Source organism: Callithrix jacchus, chromosome 17 (assembly GCF_049354715.1).
Source record: "Callithrix jacchus isolate 240 chromosome 17, calJac240_pri, whole genome shotgun sequence".
NCBI lineage: Eukaryota > Metazoa > Chordata > Mammalia > Primates > Cebidae > Callithrix > Callithrix jacchus.
The window spans coordinates 28,081,307-28,102,790 of NC_133518.1; the positions used below are offsets into that span (position 1 = coordinate 28,081,307).

At 39.9% G+C, this 21,484-nt stretch overlaps 1 protein-coding gene across 7 annotated transcripts in view; it reads left to right on the forward strand.

Moving 5' to 3' along the window:
- Positions 1 to 21,484, forward strand: part of VEPH1 (ventricular zone expressed PH domain containing 1) — a 232,489-nt gene that overhangs the window by 43,508 nt on the left and 167,497 nt on the right. For 6 of the 7 annotated variants that reach the window (XM_008983589.5, XM_017965729.4, XM_035278812.3 and 3 more), the window contains 2 exons: positions 17 to 232; positions 17,133 to 17,307. In XM_008983589.5, the coding sequence (XP_008981837.1) occupies positions 17 to 232; positions 17,133 to 17,307 (391 nt within the window). Of the gene's footprint in view, positions 1 to 16; positions 233 to 17,132; positions 17,308 to 17,897; positions 18,062 to 21,484 lie in introns of those variants that run through there. The other variant, XM_035278813.3, reaches the window with a different exon arrangement.

Here is a 21,484-nt window from a genome sequence, read left to right on the forward strand (position 1 = left end):
TTTTCTTTCCAAACAGGATTACCAAACCAATAACAATGACCAGGCGGTAGTTGAAATCTGTATCACGAGAATCACAACAGCCATCAGAGAGACTGAGTCCATTGAAAAGCATGCAAAGGCCCTTGTGGGGCTCTGGGACTCCTGCTTGGAACATAACGTGAGACCCTTTGGGAAAGATGAAGATACTCCTCATGCAAAAATCGCATCTGATATCATGAGTTGCATTTTACAGGTATGTCAGTGTTCAACATCAGGCTGTTTGATACTGAGTTGGCAGCTTAGGTGAACCTGTGATGTCTCTGAACCAAGAGCCAATGTTTCTGTAGCATTTAGATACTGTAAAAAGACCCCACAAGCCATCAATAGCTAAGCTGGGAGGGCTGGTAATTAATAAACTGAGAAAGTTCTATAGAGCCCCTGCTACATGCAAGACACACGGCAGGGAATTCAATTCACTGGAAGCCTCTAATCTGGAGAGCATACATATAAAAAGTTAACAATAAAGCAGTGTGTGCCAAGACCCACGGGAGGAGTACTAGAAAATTCAGAAGAGGAGTTCTCTTTCGTCCAGGGAGAACACAGTGGAAGCAAAAATGAACTGAGGGGCAGTGAGCTAGGGATACAGCGGGGAAAGTAACTAAGTCATTTCAAACATATTTCTGTATGTACTGAGAATTTTTCATGATGATATTTGCCTGTTCTGACCACAGTTAATTCTTTCCTCTGGTATAAATGTGAATTTGGAGTTTGGGCTCAGCCACTAATGAGTTGTTTAACACTGCAAAGTTGGGCAGGTCTTTTAACTTCTTAAGCCATGGGGTTCTCCCTATAAAGCGCAGGTTAAATGACACGGTCTATGACAAATTTTCCAACCAGTGATGTTGACAGCTGTTTCTCAAAAAAGAATTTTGTGATCAAATAAGCTGGGAAACAATTCAATTTTTCCCCTTTGAGTGATCACAATGGCATATTAAAGGTTCTGTAAAGTCCTACAATAAAGAAAGCTGGCTAACTTTGTTTAGGCCAGCATTTTCCAATCTGATTTCACCATGGAATCTCCTTTCTCCTCCCCACTCCCAACACAACACTTTTGAACATCCCTCAGAACCTGTGTTCCACTGAGCACAGGTCAGGAAAATCTGGTTCTGTTGAAATGCTTAGCAGTGCATGTGGCAGCTGATATTAGCATCCTTTATTCTTCTTCCTTTTTTCCCCACAGTTGTTTATGATTAACTGGATCATGTTTTACCTTGTCTGATCAGTCCAGGAATCAGTCAACTGAACAAAAGACTCTTCATGCACCACCACATTGTGTCTCCTTCATCCCCAGGGTTACGGATGGGTAGGGAGAAAATGGGGATTGCAGCAAAATTAACAAAAGATGAATAGTGCTTGATGGAACAACGAAGACCCAATGCATTTGCTCTAAATTGGTTATCTTGGTATATTATTGATATTTATCAGAATCATAGATTATTTCACCCCAGTGTGCACCTTAACACATATTCAAACAATTTAAGCATCCTTTCTCACTCTCCCTGAGGGTTCAAAACCATTGGCCTAGACTTCAGGACAGTACTATCCAATAGAAATCTAATGTAAGCCACAAACAGGAGCCAAATATGTAATTTTAAATGTTCTTGGTGTGGGGTGAGTAGGGGAACAGTAGTGAAGAGGGAGAAAAATAATACAAGTATATTTATTACCACTGAATTATACACTTAAAAATTGTAAAGATGGTAAATTATATATGTATATTTGATTTCAATTTCAAAAATTAAAAAAAAAAACATTCTAGGAGCCACTTAAGTATAAAGAAAGGTGAAATTGATTTTAATATTTCCTCAACCCATTATATTCAAAATAGTATCATTTCAACATACAATCAATATAACAATTTGTTTTTTTTTTTTTTTTTGAGATGGAGTCTCACTCTATCGCCTGGGCTGGAGTGCAGTTGAGAAATCTTGGCCCACTGCAACCACCACCTCCTGGGTTCAAGCTATTCTCCTGCCTCAGCCTCCTAAGTAGCTGGGACTACAGGTGCCTACCACAACACCCAGCTAATTTTTATATTTTTAGTAGAGATAGGGTTTCACCATACTGGCCAGGCTGGTCTTGAACTCCTGACCTTGTGATTCATCTTTTTTTTTATTGCATTTTAGGTTTTGGGGTACATGTGAAGAACATGCAAGTTAGTTGCATAGGTACACACATGGCGGTGTGATTTGCTGCCTTCCTCTTCTTCACCTGTATCTGGCATTTGTCCCCATGCTATCTCTCGCCAACTCCCCATCCCCCGCTGTCTCTCCACTATTGCCCCCAACAGACCCCAGTGTGTAGTGCTCCCCTCCCTGTGTCCATGTGTTCTCATTGTTCATCACCCACCTATGAGTGAGAATATGTGGTATTTAATTTTCTGTTCTTGTGTCAGTTTGCTGAGAATGATGTTCTCCAGGTTCATCCATGCCCCTACAAAGGACACGAACTCATCGTTTTTGATTGCTGCATAATATTCCATGGTGTATATGTGCCACATTTTCCCTGTCCAGTCTATCATCAATGGGCATTTGGGTTGATTCCAGGTCTTTGCTATTGTAAACAGTGCTGCAATGAACATCCGTGTGCATGTGTCCTTATAATAGAACGATTTATAATCCTTCAGATATATACCCAGTAATGGAATTGCTGGGTCAAATGGAATTTCTATTTCTAGGTCCTTGAGGAATCGCCACATTGTCTTCCACAATGGTTGAACTAATTTACACTCCCACCAACAGCATAAAAGTGTTCCTATTTCACCACATCCTCTCCAGCATCTGTTGTCTCCAGATTTTTTAATGATCGCCATTCTAATTGGCGTGAGATGGTATCTCAATGTAGTTTTGATTTGCATTTCTCTAATGGCCAGTGATGATGAGCATTTTTTCATATGTTTGTTGGCCTCATGTATATCTTCTTTTGTAAAGTGTCTGTTCATATCCTCTGCCCACTTTTGAATGGGCTTGTTTGTTTTTTTCCTGTAAATCTGTTTGAGTTCTTTGTAAATTCTGGATATCAGCCCTTTGTCGGATGGGTAAACTGCAAAAATTTTTTCCCATTCTGTTGGTTGCCGATTCGCTCTAGTGACTGTTTCTTTTGCCGTGCAGAAGCTGTGGAGTTTGGTTAGGTCCCATTTGTCTATTTTGGCTATTGTTGCCAATGCTTTTGGTGTTTTGGTCATGAAGTCGTTGCCTACTCCTATGTCCTGAATGGTTTTGCCTAGATTTTCTTTTAGGGTTTCTACGGTGTTAGGTCTTATGTTTAAGTCTTTAATCCATCTAGAGTTAATTTTAGTGTAAGATGTCAGGAAGGGGTCCAGTTTCTGCTTTCTGCACATGGCTAGCCAGTTTTCCCAACATCATTTATTAAACAGGGAATTCTTTCCCCATTGCTTGTTTTTGTCAGGTTTATCAAAGATTGTATGGTCATAGATATGTTGTGTTGGCTCCGCTGCCTCTGTTCTGTTCCATTGGTCTATATCTCTGTTTTGGTACCAGTACCATGCTGTTTTGATTACTGTAGCCTTGTAGTATAGTTTGATGTCCGGTAGTGTGATGCCTCCCACTGTGTTCTTTTTGCTTAGAATTGACTTGGCTATGTGGGCTCTCTTTTTGTTCCATATGAAGTTTAAGGCGGTTTTTTCCAGTTCTGTGAAGAAGGTCATTGGTAGCTTGATGGGGATAGCATTGAATCTGTAAATTACTTTGGGCAGTATGGCCATTTTCACAATATTGATTCTTCCTAACCATGAGTAGGGAATGTTTCTCCATCTGTTTGTGTCCTCTCTGATTTCGTTGAGCAGTGGTTTGTAGTTCTCCTTGAAGAGGTCCCTTACGTTCCTTGTTAGTTGTATTCCTAGGTATTTTATTCTCTTTGTAGCAATTGTGGATGGCAGTTGGTTCTTGATTTGGCTCTCTTTAAGTCTGTTATTGGTGTATAGGAATGCTTGTGATTTTTGCACATTGATTTTGTATCCTGAGACTTTGCTGAAGTTGCTTATCAGTTTCAGGAGTTTTTGGGCTGAGACAATGGGGTCTTCTAGATATACTATCATGTTGTATGCAAATAGAGACAATTTGGCTTCCTTCTTTCCTATTTGTATACCCTTTATTTCTTTTTCTTGCCTGATTGCTCTGGCTAGAACTTCCAGTACTATATTGAATAGGAGTGGTGAGAAAGGGCATCCTTGTCCAGTGCCAGATTTCAAAGGGAATGCTTCCAGTTTTTGCCCACTCAGTATGATATTGGCTGTTGGTTTGTCATAAATAGCCTTTATTAAGATACATTCCATCAATACCGAGTTTATTGAGGGTTTTTAGCATAAAGGGCTGTTGAATTTTGTCAAAGGCCTTCTCTGCATCAATTGAGATAATCGTGTGGTTTTTGTTTTTGGTTCTGTTTATGTGGTGAATTACGTTTATAGACTTGCATATGTTGAACCAGCCTTGCATCACCAGGATGAATCCTACTTGATCATGGTGGATAACCTTTTTGATGTGCTGTTGGAATTGGCTTGCCAGTATTTTATTGAAGATTTTTGCGTCTATGTTCATAATGGATATTGGCCTGAAGTTTTCTTTTCTTGTTGAGTCTCTGCCAGGTTTTGGTATCAGGATGATGTTGGTCTCATAAAATGATTTGGGAAGGATTCCCTCTTTTTGGATTATTTGGAATAATTTCAGAAGGAATGATAACAGTTCCTCTTTGTGCGTCTGGTAGAATTTGGCTGTGAACCCATCTAGACCTGGGCTTTTTTTGTGTGGTAGGCTCTTAATTACTGCCTCAACTTCAGATCTTGTTATTGGTCTATTCATGGTTTTGACTTCTTCCTGGTTGAGGCTTGGGAGGACACAAGTGTTCAGGAATTTATCCATTTCTTCCAGGTTTACTAGTTTCTGTGCATAGAGTTGCTTGTAATATTCTCCGATGATGGTTTGAATTTCTGTGGGATCTGTGGTGATTTCCCCTTTATCGTTTTTTTATTGCATATATTTGCTTATTCTCTTTTCTTTTTAATTAATCTGGCTAGTGGTGTGTCTATTTTGTTGATCTTTTCGAAAAACCAGTTCCTGGATTTATTGATTTTTTGAAGGGTTTTTCGTGTCTCCATCTCCTTCAGTTCTGCTCTGATCTTAGTTATTTCTTGTCTTCTGCTAGGTTTTGAGTTTTCTTCATCTTGCTTCTCTAGCTCTTTCAATTTTGACGATAGGGTGTCAATTTTGGATCTCTCCTTGCTTCTCATGTGGGCACTTACTGCTATATATTTTCCTCTAGAGACTGCTTTAAATGTGTCCCAGAGATTCCAGTATGTTTGTCTTCATTCTTGTTGGTTTTGAAGAACTTTTTTATTTCTACCTTCATTTCATTGTTTATCCAGTCAACATTCAAGAGCCAGTTGTTCAGTTTCCATGAAGCTGTGCAGTTCTGAGTTAGTTTCTGAATTCTGAGTTCTAACTTGACTGCACTGTGGTCTGAGAGACTGTTTGGTATAATTTCTGTTCTTTTGCATTTGCTGAGGAGTGATTTACTTCCAATTATGTGGTCTATTTTAGAGTAGGTGTGATGTGGCACTGAGAAGAATGTATATTCTGTGGATTTGGGGTGGAGAGTTCTGTAAATGTCTATCAGGTTTGCTTGTTCCTGGTCTGAGTTCAAGTCCTGGATATCCTTGCTAATTTTCTGTCTGCTTGATCTGTCTAATATTGATAGTGGAGTGTTAAAGTCTCCCACTATTATTGCATGGGAGTCTAAGTCTCTTTGTAAGTCATTAAGAACTTGCCTTATGTATCTGGGTGCTCCTGTATTGGGTCCATATATGTTTAGGATCATTAGCTCTTCTTGTTGTATCGATCCTTTTACCATTATGTAATGTCCTTCTTTGTCTCTTTTGATCTTTGTCTCTTTAAAGTCTATTTTAGCAGAGACAAGAATTGCAACTCCTGCTTTTTTTCGCTCTACATTTGCCTGGTAAATCTTCCTCCATCCCTTTATTTTGAGGCTTTGTGTATCCTTGCATGTGAGATCAGTTTCCTGGAGACAGCACACTGATGGGTTTTGGTTTTTTATCCAATTTGCCATTCTGTGTCTTTTGATTGGTGCATTCAGCCCATTACATTTAGGGTTAATATTGTTGTGTGTGAATTTGATACTGCCATTTTGATGCTAGCTGTCTGTTTTGCCCATTAGTTGATGCAGATTCTTCATTTTGTTGATGCTCTTTAGCATTTGGTATGTTTTTGGAGTGGCTGGTGCTGGTTGTTCCTTTCCATGTGTAGTGCCTCTTTCAGGAGCTCTTGTAAAGCAGGCCTGGTGGTGACAAAATCTCTGAGTACTTGCTTGTTCGCAAAGGATTTTATTTTTCCTTCGCTTATGAAGCTCAGTTTGGCTGGATATGAAATTTTGGGTTGAAAGTTCTTTTCTTTAAGGATGTTGAATATGGGCCCCAACTCTCTTCTGGCTTGTAGAGTTTCTGCCAAGAGATCTGCTGTGAGTCTGATGGGCTTCCCATGTGGGTGACCCAACCTTTCTCTCTGGCTGCCCTTAGCATTTTCTCCTTCATTTCAACCCTGGTGAAATCTGACGATTATGTGCCTTGGGGTTGCTCTTCTTGCTGAATATCTTTGTGGTGTTCTCTGTATTTCCTGGACTTGAATATTGGCCTGCCTTGCTAGGTTGGGGAAGTTTTCCTGGACAATATCTTGAAGAGTATTTTCCAGCTTGGATTCATTCTCTTTGTCACATTCAGGTACACCTATCAAACGTAGATTAGGTCTCTTCACATAGTCCCACATTTCTTGGAGACTTTGTTCTTTCCTTTTTTGTGCTTTTTTCTCTAATCTTGGTTTCTCATTTTATTTCATTGAGTTGATCTTCGACCTCTGATATCCTTTCTTCTGCTTGGTCAATTCTGCTGTTGAAACTTTTGCATGCCTCGCAAAGTTCTCATGTTGTGTTTTTCAGCTTCATCAATTCACTCATATTCCTCTCTAAGTTGTCCATTCTTGTTATCATTTCATCAAATCTTTTTTCAAGGTTCTTAGTTTCTTTGCATTGAGTTAGAACATGTTCTTTTAGCTCACGGAAGTTTCTCATTACCCACCTTCTGAAGTCTGATTCTGTCATTTCATCACACTCATTCTCTGTCCAGCTTTGTTCCCTTGCTGGTGAGGAGTTGTGATCCCTTGTAGGAGGAGAGGTGTTCTGGTTTTGGGTGTTTTCCTCCTTTTTGTGCTGGTTTCTTCCCATCTTTGTGGATTTATCCACCTGCCATCTGTGTAGTTGCTGATTTTCAGATTGGGCCTCTGAATGGATGTCCAGATTATTGATGATTAAGTTATTTCTGTTTCCTAGTTTTCCTTCTAACAGTCTGGCCCCTCTGCTGTAGGACTGCTGAAGTTCACTCCAGGCCCTGCTTGCCTGGGGATCACCTACAGCAGCTGCAGAACAGTAAGGGTTGCTACCAGTTTCTTCTTCTGCTATCTTTGTCCCAGAATGATGCCCACCAAATGTCAGTCTGATCAGTCTTTTGTGAGGTGACTCTTTGGATATACAGGGGTCAGGGAGCTGCTTGAGGATACAGTCTGTTCTTTATAGGAACTCAAGTGCTGAGCTGTGAGCGCCATTGTTCATTCAGAGCTGCTAGGCAGGTACGTTTAAGTCTGCTGCAGCAGAACTCATAAACCCCCTTTTTTTCCCCAGGTGCTCTGCCCTGGGGAGTTAGGGCTTTATTTATAAGTGTCCGTTGCACTGCTGCGTTTTTTTTTTTTTTCAGGGCTGCCCTGCCCAGCAAGGAGGCAGCCTAGTCACTGTCTGCCTGCAGTGACTTTGCTGTGCTGCTGTGGGCTCTGCCCTGCTGCTGTGTGAACTTCCCTGCAGTCCTCTTTATATGGGTGTGGTTAGAACTGTCTCAGCAATGGTGGCCCACCTCCGTAATGGCAGACTCTCTCTGTTATGGCAGGTTGCCTTGGCAATGGTGGGTTGCCTCAGCAATGGCAGGCTGCCTCAGCAGTGGCAGACTACCTCCGTAGGGGTAGAGTGCCTCGGTAATGGCAGATACCCCTACCTGACAGAGCTGGACCGTCCTGGGTTCAGCTGTGCTTGCGGTGAAACTCTCAACCCTGAGCATTTCCAATTGCTGTTTTTTTTGTTTTTGTTTTTGTCAGGGTGAGACCCGCCAAGCCTGATCACCTGGCTCCCTGCCACAGAGCCTTTTTTTTTTTTTTAAGTTGAATGGTTGACTCTCTCCCAGGTATTCCAGTCACCTGCTGAAAGGGCACTGGGATCTGTGTGATTTCCCATGTGGCGACCCACTTTGCCAGCTGAAACAACAGCACTGAGATTCGTGGTGCTTTTTTGGCCCGGGAATCTCCTGGCCTGGCTGTCTGTTTCAGTCCCATTTAATCAGATGAATGGGCTAATCTGCCTTCCCAGAGCTCCAATTGCCAGCTTAAAAGGGCAACCAGACCAGTGTATTTTGTACGGAGAGCTGCCGTGCCGGGGCGCTGGCAAAACAGCTGCGCTGGCAACCCATGGGGCTCCTCTGCCTGGGAATCTCCTCGTCTGTGGGCAATAAAGATCCATCTGGAAATGTGGCATCCACTCACCCTCTGCACTTTCACTGGGAGCTGCAATCCTGAGCTGCTCCTAAAGGGCCATCTTGGATCTTCCGTCGATTCATCATTTTTTAAAACAATTCTTACCTATCTGATGTGCATTTTAGTGCATCACTAAATGAACTAGTCACACTTCAGATGCTCAGGAGCATCCCATGGTCAGTAGCACCTGTGCTGACACAGTTCTAGAGTAAGTGGAGTAAGTTTTCTGGGTGAAGTTCATGTTTGGAAGGGTTATGAGCATTGTGCAGGAATTTCACTAGATAGGCAAAGCAGAGCCAGAAGCATGCTATGCAGAAAAACAGCTTGTGCAAAAATACAGATTTGTGAAATAAGACCCAGATCAGAGAATTATAAGCATGCTACCTTTCCAAAATGTCCAGAATTCTAACATTTATGTTAGATGGGATGTTTTATTCTGAGTAAAGTATTATGTCTCCTACTTAAAAGGGATGGGGTGTGATGTAGGGCATTAAACGCTTTTGAGAAATTGAAATGCTAAACTCACTGATGATCAAGACTTAATGTAAATGAGTTTGTAAGATTGTTGAGAGCATGGTTCAGAGGTCAAGGGCTGATATTTTGGGAAGTGACAGAGAAAAGGCCTGAAGGCTAGTAGGCTCCTTGGTTAAGAGGGACAAGTCAGGCAGAGAAATGTGTAAGCCCAACATATAGGGCAGGTATAGGCATGGGGTGTCCATTTAGGCCCTCAGAAGGAGGCAAAATCCACTAAAATGGAAAGCAGGAAGACCTAAAGGTAAAGTTGCTTTCAGCAAACTTCAGCATCTTATCTTGGCTACCCCTTGGAGTCCCAGAAAGTCAGCCCCAGGAACCAAAGGCAAAGCTGTGGTCATAGCATTTATATTTAGCTTTCATCAAATTTTAAAGGGAAGTTTTTGGCTTCCAGTAAACATTGAAAGGATGATTTTGTATTACTTCTAATTTAGGTTCCTGTGGGGGAATGTGTAGAAATCCAAATGACTCATTTTGTTCTATTTTTTCAGTAAAATGAAACAATAGGCCAACTTTCAAAAGTTAGGCACTCAGCATTTTTAGCTTTACACAAAATGGAAGGAAAACAAACAAACAAAAAATGAGTGACTCCTTTTCCACCCATCCCATCTCTCCAGATAAGCAACCCAGGCTCTTACTTTCTGATCAAGCAGAGGCCCAGTCATTTTTTTCTTCTCTAACCCTTGGCTATTTCATTTGGTTTCTTTTTTCTGGCCACTTCACTGTCATTTTAAGCTAAATGTGTACACACACACACACACACACACACACACACACACACACACTTTTCTGTCTTTTTGTCCCCCAGATTTCCTCTTGTCAACCTATACGCAAACCTACTTCAGGTGACCATTCCTCTTCCTTTTTTAGTTGGTAATTATACCTCTTTTCTTGGTCCCTAAATTTATGAACTTGCCACATTTACCTTAAACTAACCTTTAAAATTCCAGAACTCACCTTCGACTCTTTCCTCAATACAAAATCAGTACATACATGGGGCATACACTTGTGAGTTTGTTTCTAGCCTTGGGCGGTATGTTTCTATACATCCTGTGTCTTTAAACAAGTCTCTCAACTTATGTATGAAACAGAGAATTGAACCAGATCACCTTCCATGTCATCTCCCAGTCTGAAATTTTGACTCCCTGAGGAGACTCTAAGAGTAGAATAGCAAAGAACTTTAGAGCTTGAAGGCTTCCATGTCATTTCGATCTTGGTCTTATTAACATGAAAGACCGGCAGGGTATTTTTTCTCTTTAAATCTCTGTTCTGCCATCTCTAAAACTGGCATAACAATACCTCCTGCTCAGAACTGTTATGAAGGTTAAAAATGATATTGCATATACAGTGTTTACAGAGTACAATTGCTACATAGTAAGTGCCCAATAGAAGTAGTGGTTTGTAGCTAGCAAATTAATCCAGTCTTACAGGACAATGAAAATGAGCATTCAGCGGGTTCCATTCAGGACATCAAACTATGGGAGTTGAGTACTTCTAATTGGCGGTGGTAGGTGCACAGGAAGAAGATCTTGTATTTCAAAAGCAATCTCTATCTGTGCTGTAGCCACTATACGGAAGTACCTAATTCAAAGTACAGCTTACTTAGAGTTAACAGCTTTCTCTGATCCTCTGACCAGATATCTAGATGGGGTTGCCCATTGCCCACCCCCTTTTTATTTGCTCCTAGAAAAATCCTGACAAAGAATATACCCATACAATGTATATTACATTCTAGGAAAAAAACAAACTTGGCAAACTTGATTAAAATTAAAATGCCCTCAAGGACATTACAATTGTTGACATGGCAGCTGTTCTAGAATGAAATTATCTAGAGAATTGGCAGATCAGCCTTCTTGAAGCCTGGCAGCCAATGCTTGCCTTTATCCTCACTCTGCTGCAGTCAGACCTCTTCCCCAACCAAATCACTTAGCAGAGAACTTGTCATGTATTTAATCAGTTCCACATTTCATCTTCCTTCATCTCGGCTACCACTGTTGATGACTCCATAAAGAGGAAATAACCAAAGCAATATGCCTGCAGGGTAAGAGGGGGAATAGAAATAATCCCCAGATCTACTGCTGGGAAATCAGAAAGTGTCTATTTTTCCCTCTTTATAGAAGGACCCACTGTTCCTTCTCCTTGATGCCACACAGTCCTCTGAGTTCTTCCCCAGTCAATGCAATATAAAGATTTAATCTCTGCTCTTGCTAGTGTTGCATGTGAAGTGCCTCAGACACTTCACAGTTGGAAAGCATTTCCTTCACAACTCTTAGAGATGGGACTGTTTATGCCAATCGAGCAGTTTATTCAGTAGGCAATCCCAGCTCCACCGTGTACCTGTAGTGTGGTCTGGGGAAAATTAATCTTTCTGGGCCTTAATGGCCTTATATGAAAAGTACAGGTATTAAGAAGAGCTGCCTCATGAGTTTGCTGTGAAAATTAAATGAATAGACATTAAATGATAGACAAGATATTTAGAACATAGGAAGTGCTGCATGAATATTAACTCTGGTTGGTATCATCATCATTATCATTATCTGCAGGAGACTAAAATAACCCTCAATGCTTTCTAACAAGCTATTGATTTAATTATGTGTTATAGCCACGTTTTAAATATCCTGTCTCTCCTCTCCCCAGATTATAAGCTCTTTTATTCACTGAAGTAATGCCAGCACATAGAATAGTGCTTAGCATATAGTAGGTGCTCAAATAATATTTGTTGAATGGCCGAGTGAATGGGCTCAGGAGACGTAGCTACCTCCTGGCTTCCATAGCAGCTATACTTCTCTCCAGAGTAGGCTTCGGTATCTAATGCTCAGAGAGTGGCATGAAATGGGAGGAGACTGAGATGTACAATCCCAGGTTCCTTACACTCCAAACTTAGGCTTGTGTGCCAATTAGATTTTACATATAGCTATGCTGGGAAGAATGAACCATTTTATATGTAAATCGAAAATTGGTTTAACTTTGATTGATAATGCTGAATGAATAATCAAGGAACCCTATTTTAATAAGTGAAGTTTAATGTTTCTTGAGCTTAATCATTTTTATAGTTCTTACTTGAATTCAAGGCCTGAGAGCCAAAGAGCTTGTTAGTTCTATCACCTCAGATAGATATCTTTTCTGCTTAGCTTTACTCTTTTCCATTTTAAGAACACTGGGAAAAATTCCAAAAGTGCATATTCAAAAGGCCAATTTCAACCAAAAGCTCAAATTGGTGCTAATCGAGTTTAGAAATATAATTCTTGGCATCCATAGAACAAAGCGCTCTTGTTTAACCTCTACAGCTAGATATAATTGTCCCCACGAGAAAGTCTGTTTCTATGCTGCACTTCACTGAATCTGTTCCCTCAGCACCAAACTGTAAGATGATATTCATACCAACATGCTCACATCTGCGCTGAGAAGCAAGGTCTGTCATAGGCTCTGGCATTATCAGCTGCTGCTAAAGTCATTTATTTGTAAAACTATAATCATAGGGCTTTCTCTGCATGCATGCCATTAGCATTTCTGTGGCCCAAATAATTATAGAGATGAAGTAATTTCATGGGCTTGAGATCTACTGCATTGAAAGTGAAGCTCAGCCACTGGATGTTTTTTGGTACCTGTTAGGTCCATGGGACCCTTGTTTGTCCAGCCTCATCTTGGCCTCCCAGCCCTTTGCCCATCTCTCTTGATATACCAGGAATGATCTAGACACTGTCTGGAGATTTTCTGGCAGTTTATTGGTGTTTGTATGAATTATTTGCTTGTTTCACTTTTTGTCATTTGAAAGATTTCCAGATGCCGTGGTAGGAAAAAAAAGTGAGTGTTCATTAAAAACAAAAAAGACATATATTTGGGGGGATATTTTATACACTTTACTTGGAACCACACTTCAGAGACTTGAATGGCTGGCCACTAAATTTCTCTAGAACATCTACAATTTTTAAAAAGAATATGATTAAATTGCTTAAGATAGTCTGTTTTTCATGATTACTGGTAAGTGCTAGCTTACCCCAAGGTTTACAAACATCAGTTACTGGGAATACTGATTTTCACTGATCTTTCACTGTGGCTATGTTCACAGAAAGTAAGGAACACTTCCCAGTTAATGCATTAAAAAAAAAAAAAAAAAGGTGTCTCAGCAAGTTAAAAGTACATGTGTTTGAAGACATATTTCTCTGATGGAAGCTATGTATCTCTCTACCTGAAAGTTGTTTTTGGTGGAAGACTCAGAGTATATAAAGTAAATTTAGGTATGGAGTTCTTGGGTGGAAAGTTCTGAGAATAATTGTGCTATTGTGTTTCACCCTCAAAGCTTGGATAAGGATGATAGGGACAGGATGTGTCATCTAAAAGTTGAACTAGCAAAAGCCTACATGCAAGGAAGAGATTGGCTGCCTATAGGAGCAACCCAAGAAATTGCATAGGTGAGACTGAGATGTTTGGGGAATACCCAGTGTTCTAATAAGCAATTTTTTAAAAATGTAAGTCAGGGACAGAATATGATTATAATTGAGAAAAATGACCAAATCAATTAGCTTTTCTAAACATCACGTTTGATCAGTATGTTAACAAAAAGAAGACACTAAATATCATATTATTATCTTGGCATGTTTGTCCAGCACCACTAGGAAAAATACTGAATCTGATGAATGGAAACTTCCAGTGACCAGAGAAAGGTATTCAGTTATAGGGCAGGAGTGTTCTTTTAATCAGGTTTCACATGGCCTAGATGAAATATCCCTCAGGCTCTCTCTCTGCTGTGATCTGATTTTGTGCCCGTGAGTGAACACTCTAGTTTCTAATCTAGATCCTGGGTATCCTGAAAATGTGAAAGGGATACCTACCCTAGGTCTGACCTATAAAAGCCTCTCACTGGGGATGAGTACACTGGCATGCCTGCTTATGTACCAGCCTTTTGGAAATTCTTTGGTATGTTAGCCTTAGTGGATCCAAACAATTCTGTGTGTTCCAACCAAGCAAATGCCCTGACTTCTAAAGCTGAGAACCAACTCCTGGGGAAGGGAGCAACTAGCCTCTTGGAGAGGTCTCCAAACTATCAGTAATGGCCCAGTCAGATCTTTGCCTACTCTGAGGCCATGGAGATGTTCTTCTGTGTTGTCTTCTCTGTCTTGTTTTATTTTTCACTTTTAGATCTGCAATCTATCTGGAATTAATTTTTGTTATGGCAGATACAGGGGTAGAGATATATTTTTCTCTCATGTAAATATCTATTTTACCCAATTGCCCCATTTCTATTGTTCAGGAATTGTATGTAACAATGACAATTTTTATCTCATGTCCTTTCTTTTGTCCTTATTGTAGGATTTGATATATAAAGGTGGAATTCTACATTTCATTCAAAGAATATAATTTTCTCTTCAGCCACAGGGGAAAGTTAAATAATGAAAGTGGTTCTGGCTTTGCATCGTATTAATCAGGATACAAGCTCAGCTGCAATAACAAAGATCTAAATATAACAGTGGGTTGAGCAACACAGAAGTTTGTCTCTCATCAAAAATGCAAGAGTAGGAGTCCAGGGCTAATTAGCTGGCATGATGGCATCACAAGTCCAGGATCCTTCTACTTTCTCTATATTATTCAAAATATGACGACCATATTCTCATTCCAACCAGCATTAAAGAAAAAAAATAAGAAGTTAAGTCACGGCCGGGCGCGGTGGCTCAAGCCTGTAATCCCAGCTGCTCGGGAGGCTGAGGCAGGAGAATTGCCTGAACCCAGGAGGCAGAGGTTGCGGTGAGCCAAGATCGCACCATTGCACTCCAGCCTGGGTAACAGGAGCGAAACTCCGTCTCAAAAAAAAAAAAAAAAAAAAAGACACTAAATCGCTTCATGGTAATAGTAACCTAGAAGTTGAATGCAATACTGCCATTTATGTCCCATTGGTCAGAACTTTGAACATGGTCACATCCAGCTGCAAAGAAGGCCGAGAAATGCAGCTTTTCATCATGTGGTCCTATGCCAGCTGAGGTTCAGGAATGTGTTACTAAAATAAAAGAGGGTGAATAATTACGGGTGGACAGTTAGTAATTTCTAGTAGTAGTGTGAATACTCTTGACTGCCATCATAGATTTATTCTCAGTCTTCTCAGTCTGATGCAGGCAAACTTAGATACTGATTGCCGAAATGTAGATCTCTATTTGGGTGGTAATCATTACTTGACCCTCTTTAATAGGTTAGTGATCCTTCAGTAGCCTAGAAGGTCTTCCTATGTCAGACAGTTGATGTCATGTCTGCTTTAGGATCCTTTTATCAGAGACCATTTGATTGGAAGAGATTATGATAATCGCTCTTATGAGTAAGACCTAGAGAGCTGGATGATACCTTCATGATCACCCTGAAAGATGGTAGCAGAGCTGAAACTGGAATACACCGTTTTCTTTTTCCATCAGATGCCCTGCCCACCACATTATTTTCCCAGTGGCAACTATCACAATACATTTACATTTTCTTTATCAGTCACTCAATTTGAAGACACTGAGTACTCACCATAAGCCCAGAATTGTAGGAGGTGCTAGAGGGCATAATCCATAAGTGGAAAGATAAGCACTTTTCACATGAATAGTTTGAGAAAAAAACACTTTTTATTTACAATATAATATGAAATCCACTCCCAAACACACTGTGCACTGCACAGTTTTTTTTTCCTACAGTTAGTCTGAGAGGTGGGGTTGATGGCCAGGGGTAGTGAATATGTACCATTCATTTTTAAGAAAACAATTTGTTAGCCAGGTGCGGTGGCTCACGCCTATAATCCCAGCACTTTGGGAGGCTGAGGCGGGTGGACCACGAGGTCAAGAGATCTAGACCATCCTGGTCAACAAGGTGAAACCCCGTCTCTACTAATAATACAAAAATTAGCTGGGCATGGTGTTGCATGCCTGTAGTCCCAGCTACTCAGGAGGCTGAGGCAGGAGAATTGCTTGAACCCAGGAGGTAGAGGTTGCAGTGAGCCGAGATTGTGCCATTGCACTCCAGTCTGGGTAACAACAGCGAAACTCCGTCTCAAAAAAAAAGAAAAAAAAAAGAAAACAATTTGTTGATGAAAACATTATTTGGTGGGAAAAAAAAGAAAACAATTTATATTTTCTAAATATTATTCCCTAATTAGTTAACTAAATGCTATAAAGACTATTTTATATGTAAGTACATATATATTCAGTCATACCAAGAAGAGAATTACTTTAGGATCCAGAATATCTTTAGATTTTAATCTACATTCATTTGTTTTTTTCCTCTGAATCTAATTAGCTGAAACCTTAGTTTTGAAGATAGATATAGTCAAGTGACTTGTTCAGCATTCCTTAGGTTTTTGTCTCAAGTGTAAATATGACAAATGATTCCTTTCATCAGTGACCCCTGATTACTGTAAAGATCAATTTCAAACTCCTTAGCCTAGTATGCCATATGCCGGACCTTGCATAATCATATTCTGTTTACCTGTCCCGTCCCTCCCCTCACCTCCCACTCCAGTTTCCTCACACATACCACACTCCAGCCATCCTGAGCTACTGACAACTCCCCAGTGCCATCAGGTGCTCCCTCACCTCAGTCTCTGCACACTTGCTCTTCCTTCTTTCTGCCTACTCCCTGCCTTGCCAGCACTCAGCCGTCTCCTATTCACCCATGAGGTCCCAACTAAGACATTACCTCCTCCAGGAAGTCTTTCTTGACGTTCCTGAAGACTGGATTGAGTACTCCTTCTCTGCTGTTTTAGTACCCTACCTTTTGCCCATTTCGGCTGTCATCAGTTTCTGCTGTTAACTGCCTGTTTGTCTTTAGGTCTCTTAAACAAAACCAAAAGTTCCCAGAGTTCCCAAATACAATATAAGCAGGGCAGGGCCTGTGTTTTCACAGCTGTGCTCTGGGAGCTTAATCCAATAAATATTTTTTGAATGAATGAATGAATAAATGAATAATGAGTCATTTATTATTTGTGGCTTTCTTATATTTCCTCAGAATTACAACAGACCCCCCGTGATGGCATTAGCCATCCCCATTGCAGTGAAATTCCTCCACAGAGGCAACAAAGAACTGTGCAGGAATATGTCCAACTACCTGTCTCTGGCCGCAATTACCAAGGCAGATCTCCTGGCGGATCACACGGAAGTTATAGTAAAGAGCATACTTCAAGGTATGGTGCAAAGGTTGAGCTGGGGAACATGTTTTAGGAGGCATTTTAAAGTATTTTCATGAAGCATTTTTCGTTCATGGGAAGCAAGACCTAGTGTATTAGAAGCAAGTTAATTTCTCTGCTTTGCCGTTAGCTGACTTGTGAACATGCAAAAGGTTACTTAATCTGGTTGAGCCTGTGTCCCTTCCCAAGGCAGATGAATTACTTAGACTCATTAAGAGAATTGTAAGCTTTCTTCCAAATCTGTCTTTCTCAATTTGAAGAACTGTATTTTCTATGCTTCTGGTCACCTGTTCAACTACCGAATGTGGAGAGCTTATCTCTATGTATTGAGTGAAAAATGTCACTCAGTTGGAGATGAAAAACCTCTCTTCATTTGGTTCCAAAAGCAAGAAATGTCTTTTGTTAGATAAAATACATCAGAAAATATGTAATAACTTCTTGAATGTGAATGTGATTTGGGAATGATAACAAACATTAAAAAGTCAAGCAGTACACCTCTGTTAATTGTTACATTTTAATGAAAGAGGTGCTCAAATTAGTTCATGCAAAATAGTTTCCTTGTCTTCTTTTATTTTCTTTTGTTTCAGATCAATCAGAAAACGTGTTTTTTGAATTTGGGGTCAAGGAACAATATATGTTACTAATTAATATGTATCAAAATGTCCCCAATTCTCATTAATAAAGATGCATGAGGTCCATGAGTATCTCAGTCCACAGTTTACAGACATAACCCACCACATGATCAGGTTGATCGTCAACCCTCTATAAGGTGCTCAAAGTTCAAATAATTCTTAGGGTCCCCAGTGGTGTCCTATGTGTGCTCTCTTCCCAAGGTATCCAGACCAATCCCCAAGCCCATGCTGCTATTCTGTCCATGCTTCTTGGCATAACATGTTGGGGTGCTGTCCTCTTTCACCATGCTGAGCCCAGCAGACCCTAAGGCCACTGCCATGCAGGTCCCAGGAATGGACTCTACTCCTGGGAACTCCATGCTGCCCTGCCAGTGATGGCAGTCTTTGTGCTGAGCCACCTGAAGCTTCAGGAACTACCAAGTCCTTAGCCCAGTAATTCAGTGTGGCAGCCTGTGGCAGGATGGGAAAGAACACTAGCCTTTCTCCTTAGTGTTACACCTTTGTAGAGAGGCCCCAGAGCAGTGCCAAACTAAGTTGCCATGTTTGCAGTAAAATAGATGTTTTTTTAGTGGAATAGAATAAAGAACGCAGAAGTAAAGCTGCACACCTAGAACCATCTGATTTTTGACAAATTCAACAGAAATAAGCAATGGGGGAAGGACTCCCCATTCAATAAGAGGTGCTAGGGTAACTGGCTATCTATATGCAGATAAAACTGGACAACTATCACCATATACAAAAATTACCTCAAGATGGATTAAAGACTTAAATGTAAGACCTCAAACAATAAAAGTCCTCAAAGAAAACCTAGGAAATACCCTTCTTGACATCAGCCTTGGCCAGAAATTTATGGCTAAGTCCTTAAAAGCAATTACGACAAAACCAAAAATTGACAAGTGGGACCTAATTGAACTAGAGAGCTTCTAGACAGCAAAAGGAACTATCAACAGAGTAAACCGACAACCTACGGAATGGGAGAAAATTTTTACAAACGACGCACCCAACAAAGGTCTAATATCCAGAATCTATAAGACATTTAAGCAATGTAACAAGCAAGAAACAAACCCATTATAAAGTGCAAATCAAAAAATTAGCAAGATCTCAATTAACAACCTAATAGCATAACTAAAAGAACTAAAGAACCAAGAGAAAACCTACTTCAAAGCTAGCAGAAGACAAGAAACAACCCAAATCAGAGCTGAACTGAAGGAGATTAAGACACAAAAAAATTTTAAAAGATCAGCAAATCCAGGAGCTAGCTAGACTAATCAGGAAGATAACAGAGAAGATCCAAATAAACACAATCAGAAACGACAAGGAGATGTTACTATTGACTACACAGAAGCACAATCATCAAAAGATATTATGAACACCTCTGTACACATAAACTAGAAAATCTAGGAGAAATTAATAAATTCTTGGGCACATACATGTAGATTCACAGCTGAATTCTACCAGATGTACAAAGAAGAGCTGGTACCATTCCTGATGAAACTATTCCAAAAAGTTAAGGGGGATGGACTCCTCCCTAACTAATTCTATAAGACCAGCATCATCTTGATACCAAAACCTGGCGGAGACACAACATAAAAAATAAATAAAGATTAAAAAAAAAAAAAAACCAACTCCAGGCCAATATCCTTGAACACTGATGCAAAAATCCTCAACAAAATACTAGCAAAACAAAGCCAGCAGCTTATCCACCACAATCAAGTAGGCTTTATTCCTGGGACGCAAGGTTGGTTGAACATATGCAAATCAATAAATGTGATTTATCATATAAACAGAACTAAAGACAAAAACCAATAGATGCAGAAAAGGCTTTTGATAAAGTTCAACACCTTTCATGTTACAAATTCCCAATAATCTAGGTATTGAAGAGCATACCTCAAAATCGTAGGACCCATCAATGGCAAACCCACAGACAACATCATACTGAATGGGCAAAAGCTGGAAACATTACCACTGAAAACTGCACAAGACAAGGACATCCTCTTCCACCACTCCTATTCAACATAGTATTGGAAGTCCTGGCCAGAGCAATCATAAAAAAAAGGGAATAAAGCACATCCAAATAGAAAAAGAGAACATCAAACTATCCCTATTTGCAGACGACATGCTCCTATATCTAGAAAACCCCATAGTCTCAGCCCCAAAGCTTCTTAAGCTGATAAACAACTTCAGCAAAGTCTCAGGATGCGAAAATCAACGTACAAAAATCACTAGTATATCTTCACACCACCTGTAGCCATGCTGAGAGCCAAATCAGGAATACAATCCCATTTACAAGTGCCACACACACACAGATAAAATACCTAGGAATACAGTTCACCAGGGAGTTAGTTGAAAGATCTCTATAAGAAGAACTACAAAACACTCCTCAAAGAAGTCAGAGATGACACAAACAAATGTAAAAATATTCTATACTCATGTATAGGAAGAAACAGTATCATTAAAATGGCCATTCTGCCCAAATCAATTTATAAATTCAATACTATTCTTATTAAACCACCAATGACATTCATCACAGAAATAAAAAAAAAATTTAATTCATATGGAAACAAAAAAGAGCCTGAATAGCCAATGCAGTCCTAAGCAAATAGAACAAACCTGGAGGCATTACACTAACTTCAAACTGACTTCAAACAGGAATGCAGTAAGCAAAACAGCATGGTACTAGTACAAAAACATACACATAGACCTATAGAACAGAATAGAGAACTCAGAAATAAGGCTATGCACCTACAACTATCTGATCTCTGAAAAAGCTGAAAAAACAAGCAATGGGGAAAGGACTACCTATTCAATAAATGGTGCTGGGATAACTGGCTAGCCATATGCAGATTAAAACTGGACCCCATCTTTATACCACATAAAAAATTAACTTAAGATTGATTAAAGACTTAGACGTAAAAGCCCAAACTATAAAAACCCTGGAAGACAACCTACGTAGTACCATTCTGGACATAGAAATGGACAAAAACTTCATGAAGAAGATACCAAAAGCAATTGCAACAAAAGCAAAAATTGACAAATTGGATCTAATTAAACTAAAGAGCTTCTGCACAGCAAAAGCAACTATCAACAGAGTGAACAAACAATCTAGAGGATGGGAGGAGTTATTTGCAAACTATGCATCTGACAAAGGTCTAATATCCAAGATCTATTAGAAACTTAAAGAAATTCATAAGAAAAAACAAAACCCATTACAAAGTGAGCAAAGGACATGAAAAGATACATTTCAAAAGAAGACATACATGCAGCCAACAATCATGAAAAAGCTCAACATTTCTGATCATTAGAGAAATGCAAATCAAAACCACAATGCAATACCATCTCACACCAGTGTATTATTAAAAAATTAAAAAAGAACAGATGTTGGCAAGGCTGTGGGGAAAAAGGAATGCTTATACACTGTTGGTGGTGGCTGATCCTCAAAGACCTAAAAACAATACTACCATTGAGCTCAGCAATTTTATTACTGGGTATATAACCAAAGAAATAGAAATTGTTCTATCATAAAGACACATGCACACATACTA